The following is a 4,414-nucleotide window of genomic DNA, read 5'->3' as shown; positions in this document are numbered from 1 at the left end:
ATGGGATCATGCCAAGAAAAGAAGGAACAACCTTAACATACCTTTTCGGCCTTCTAGTATTACCGCTTATTCTTCCAAGCTTGTAAATCTACATTCAAGAGAATTTATAATATTGTTAGGCTTATCGTCATATGCCTATCCCAATCTTGAAATTAAACTTCTTCAGAATCTGTCAAAATTCGGGCAGCATCTCCCCTATTTATATCCCTAGCCCGGAATCACTATCCAATAATTAACAACAACAACACCACCACCAACACCAATAACGACATCATCAATACTAAAGTATTCCATAAAACATCCCACACGATGTTTATTCAGTTTTATCAACCAACAAATTTGGTATACGATCATTTAATAGTTCTATCTTTGTAAACACGCCTAAACCAATAACAATAAAGGAAGATTCATACTTTACCTCCGCTAGAACCACAATATCTTCACTTTCCACCTTGAATTCCAGCAAAAATTCACCATAATACGATATTATAATCGCAACTATACGCTGTCTGAACCTGAATTCGGAGATTAAACATAATTCAAGCTAAAATTTGATGTTGGGAAGTTGTGGAAATTTTTAGAATATTTGGGGATTTCTCTGGTGTGTTTGGATGAAGAAAGGGGGGTAAGCCCCCCTTATATAGAGTTCCAAAATCTGTCCAAATCAACTTAAAATTTGCTCAGCGCGTTTGCGCTGCCTCCTGGCTCGTTCGCGCAGGATTAATTCCCTTCCCTGACAACTATCTTAAAATGCTCATAATGTTTGATTCCGATGTCGGACTGTCGCGCAGTTTGTGGCGTTGAAAACTAGACTTCCTGAACTTCAATTTAGGCTTTTGCTTTACCTCAAAACTCCTCATATACTAAAAGATATATTTTCTCCAAGTTGGGCCAAAATTTCCCCTCATAATGAAAAGTTAAGCACATATAACCTCATATATCTTAAAAGGTTCTCCAGTATCCACAATTACATAGCTAACACCTAACGAGTCTTAACCTAACAGACTACAAGGTGTAACATTCCTCCCCCCTTGGAAACATTCTTCCTCGAATGTTAAACTCTTGGGAATTCTGTGAAAATTTCGCCAGAGTTTCCCCTGTAATTGTACCACTACCATCCTGTCACAACATCCCAAAATATACAGTGCCTCGCAGTGCTACAACAACAACGACAACAATGGTCCTACACAACCAAGGAACTATAAGAAGGAAAGTGTTACGCACTTGAAGACAATGACATCTCCGTCTAGACCTCTTCTGGGAGTGGAAACAAATGGTGGTACCTGGATTGCATATCTTCCTCAGCCTCCCACGTCATCTCTTCCTTATTGACGTTTCTCCAAAGAACTTTCACTGAGTCTATATCTTTAGTTCTTAGCCTCCGAACTTGTCTGTCCAGAATTGCAATGGGAACCTCTTCATATGATAGTTGTTCAGTAACCTGAACATCATCGATGGGCACAACTCTCGAAGGATCTCCAATCATTAGCTTGGAACTCCAAGTCTCGTCAGTGATTATTCACGTAAGACTTCTGTCGACTTTGGGCTGTTAATAATCGATCTCGAATAAGCTTAACTTTATCCACCGCTTGCTGGATTAAGTCTGGCCCTACCAATTTCGTCTCTCCCACTTCAAACCACCCAACTGGTGATCTGCACTTCTTTCCATATAAAGCTTCATACGGGGCCATCTGAATACTAGAATGGTAGCTATTATTGTATGCAAACTCAATAAAAGGCAAGTGATCATCCTAATTTCCCCCAAAATCTAGCACACATGCCCTTAACATATCTTCAAGGGTCTGAATGGTATGCTGAGCCTGTCCGTCTGTCTGGGGGTGAAATACTGTGCTAAGATTCACTTGAGTCCCTAAACCCTCTTGAAAAGATCTCCAAAAATTAGCCGCAAACTGCATACCCCTATCATAGATAATGGATACAGGAACACTATGAAGTTGGACTATCTCCTTAATATAAAGCTTTGCATAATCCTCGGCGGTGTAAGTAGTCCTGACAGGTAGAAAATGCACTGATTTTATCAATCTATCAACAATTACCCATATAGAGTTAAACTTACGCTGAGATCGGGGTAAGCTTGAGATGAAATCCATATTAAATACTTCCCACTTCCAGGTCGGGATCTCCAAGCCTGCATTAATCCGCTGGGCTTTTGATGTTCAATCTTCACCTGTTGACAATTAGGACACTGGACTACGAACTCTGCTACATCCTTCTTCATTCTATCCTACCAATAAACCTCTTTGATGTCACCATACATCTTTGTCGACCCAGGATAGATCGAATAGTAGGAGCAATGAGCTTTCGCCATAATTTCCTGACGTAGCCCCTTGACATCGAGAACAGAAACCTTCTTCGATACCTGAGGACTCCATCTTTGGTAACCCCAAATGGTGATTTCTTCTTTTGCAGAGATGTATCCTTGTAATGGGTCAATGAAGGGTCTTCATATTGGCGCCTCTTTACCTCAGCTACTAAGGATGATGTTGCTATAATCTGAATAGTAACTCTGGCATCTCCTGAATCCACAACTCTGACCCCCAAATTAGCTAGTTAAAGAAGCTCATGAGCCAGCTCTCTTTTCCAGCCCATAGGTAGGCTAAGATACCCATAGATTTGTGGCTGAGGGCATCTGCTACCACATTCGCCTTCCCTGGGTGGTATAAAATATCAACATCGTAATGCTTCAGCAATTCTAACCACCGCCTCTGTCGCAAGTTTAGCTGCTTCTGCTTGAAGATGTACGGAAGACTCTTATGATCTGTAATGATGTCAACATGAATGCCATATAGGTAATGTCTCCAGATTTTGAGGGCATGAATCACGGTACGCTAACTCTAGGTCGTGAGTCGGGTAGTTCCTCTCGTGCTTCGTGAGCTGTCTAGAAGCGTAAGCAATCACCTTGCCATTCTGCATCAATACACAACCTAATCCGACCCTCGAAGCCTCACAATAGACAGCATAACCGTCGGATCCCTCTGGAAGCGCCAGAAATGGTCCCGAAGTCAACCTATCCTTCAATTCTTGGAAGCTTCGGTCGCAAGCATCCGTCCATTGGAAACTGGCTGCCTTCTGGGTCAACTTCTTCAACAGGGCAGAAAGATTAGAGAAGCCCTCTACAAATCTTCTGTAATATCCTGCTAAACCCGTAAAAACTACTAACCTCCGTCGGCGTCGTAGGTTGAGGACAAGTCTTCACAGCCTCTATCTTCTGAGTATCCACTGTGATGCCCTTATCTGAAATAATATGGCCTAGGGAAGCCATAGAATTTAGCCAAAATTCGCATTTGGAGAATTTCGCATACAACTTCGTCTCCTGAAGGACTTTGAGTACCGCACGCAGATAGTCTGCATGCTTAGTCTTCAATCGGGAATAAACCAGAATGTCATCTATAAACACAATCACCAACAGGTCTAGTAAGGGTCTAAACACACGGTTCATCAGGTCCATGAATATAGCTGGAGCATTAGTCAATCCAAAAGACATAACAAGGAACTCGAAATGGCCATATCTAGTCCTAAATGCTGTCTTCGGAATATCCTCCCCTTTGATCCTGACCTGGTGATAACCCGACCTCAAGTCTATCTTGGAGAAATATTTAGCACCTTGCAGTTGATCAAATAAATCATATATCCTCAGAAGTGGATACTTATTATTAATCGTCACCTTATTCAATAGCCTATAGTCGATACATATCCGTAGTGAACCATCCTTCTTTCTTATGAACAACACTGAGGCTCCCTATTGTGACGTACTAGGTCTGATAAAGCCCTTCTCCAATAGATCCTTCAACTCTTTCAACATCGCAGGGGCAATCCTAGAAGGAGGGATGCATATCGGCTGAGTATTCGGTAGTACATCTATAGTGAAGTTAATTTCTCACTCTGGCGAGGGACCTGAAAGCTCATCTGAGAACACATTTGGGAACTCCTTAACTACAGGAATGGACTGAAGGGTTGGAGGTTTTGCTTCTGTGTCCTGGACTCGAACTATATGATAGATGCATCCCTTCGAAATCATATTCTCGCCTTGAGATAGGAAATGAATTGTTATATCCCGTATTTTGTACATTAGGATATTCCGAGCTAATTGCGGAAAGTTAACGACAAGGCCATTTTTCGACTTTGCCTTAAGGCATGAGTTACTTATGATTTTATTGGTATGGAATATTAAGAAAAATTTGGGGTCAAAAGTGAAATTTTGAAAACTTGATAATTCATGAAAATGGCCATATGTGGCCCTGTGGGGTGTGGGCCATGGGCCACATGGCTAAATTATATATGTAGTAAAAGATGACAATTAAGTCATCTTCATCATTCTTCATCCCTTAGAAATTTCAAGAACCTTGGAGAAGAGAAAAAAAGGCCATTCGGCCATGGGAGAAAAAATGGAAGA

General features: G+C 41.4%; 1 protein-coding gene across 1 annotated transcript; it reads right to left on the bottom strand.

Annotated features, from left to right (window-relative positions):
• Positions 1-418: 418 nt before the first annotated feature.
• Positions 419-4,039, bottom strand: LOC132042629 (uncharacterized; the record flags this gene model as incomplete). Its single annotated transcript, XM_059433164.1, has 7 exons — positions 3,916-4,039; positions 3,182-3,408; positions 2,920-3,102; positions 2,627-2,747; positions 2,381-2,537; positions 1,284-1,391; positions 419-515 (listed from the first exon to the last, which is right to left on the bottom strand). Coding segments are annotated over exons 1-7 (1,017 nt in total), but the record flags the coding sequence as incomplete, so codon positions are not given.
• Between the last annotated feature and the right edge of the window lie 375 nt (positions 4,040-4,414).

Source organism: Lycium ferocissimum, unplaced genomic scaffold (assembly GCF_029784015.1).
Source record: "Lycium ferocissimum isolate CSIRO_LF1 unplaced genomic scaffold, AGI_CSIRO_Lferr_CH_V1 ctg16685, whole genome shotgun sequence".
Lineage (NCBI taxonomy): Eukaryota > Viridiplantae > Streptophyta > Magnoliopsida > Solanales > Solanaceae > Lycium > Lycium ferocissimum.
Note: the sequence above shows the minus strand (reverse complement) of the source record. Positions and strands in the feature narration are given on the sequence as shown.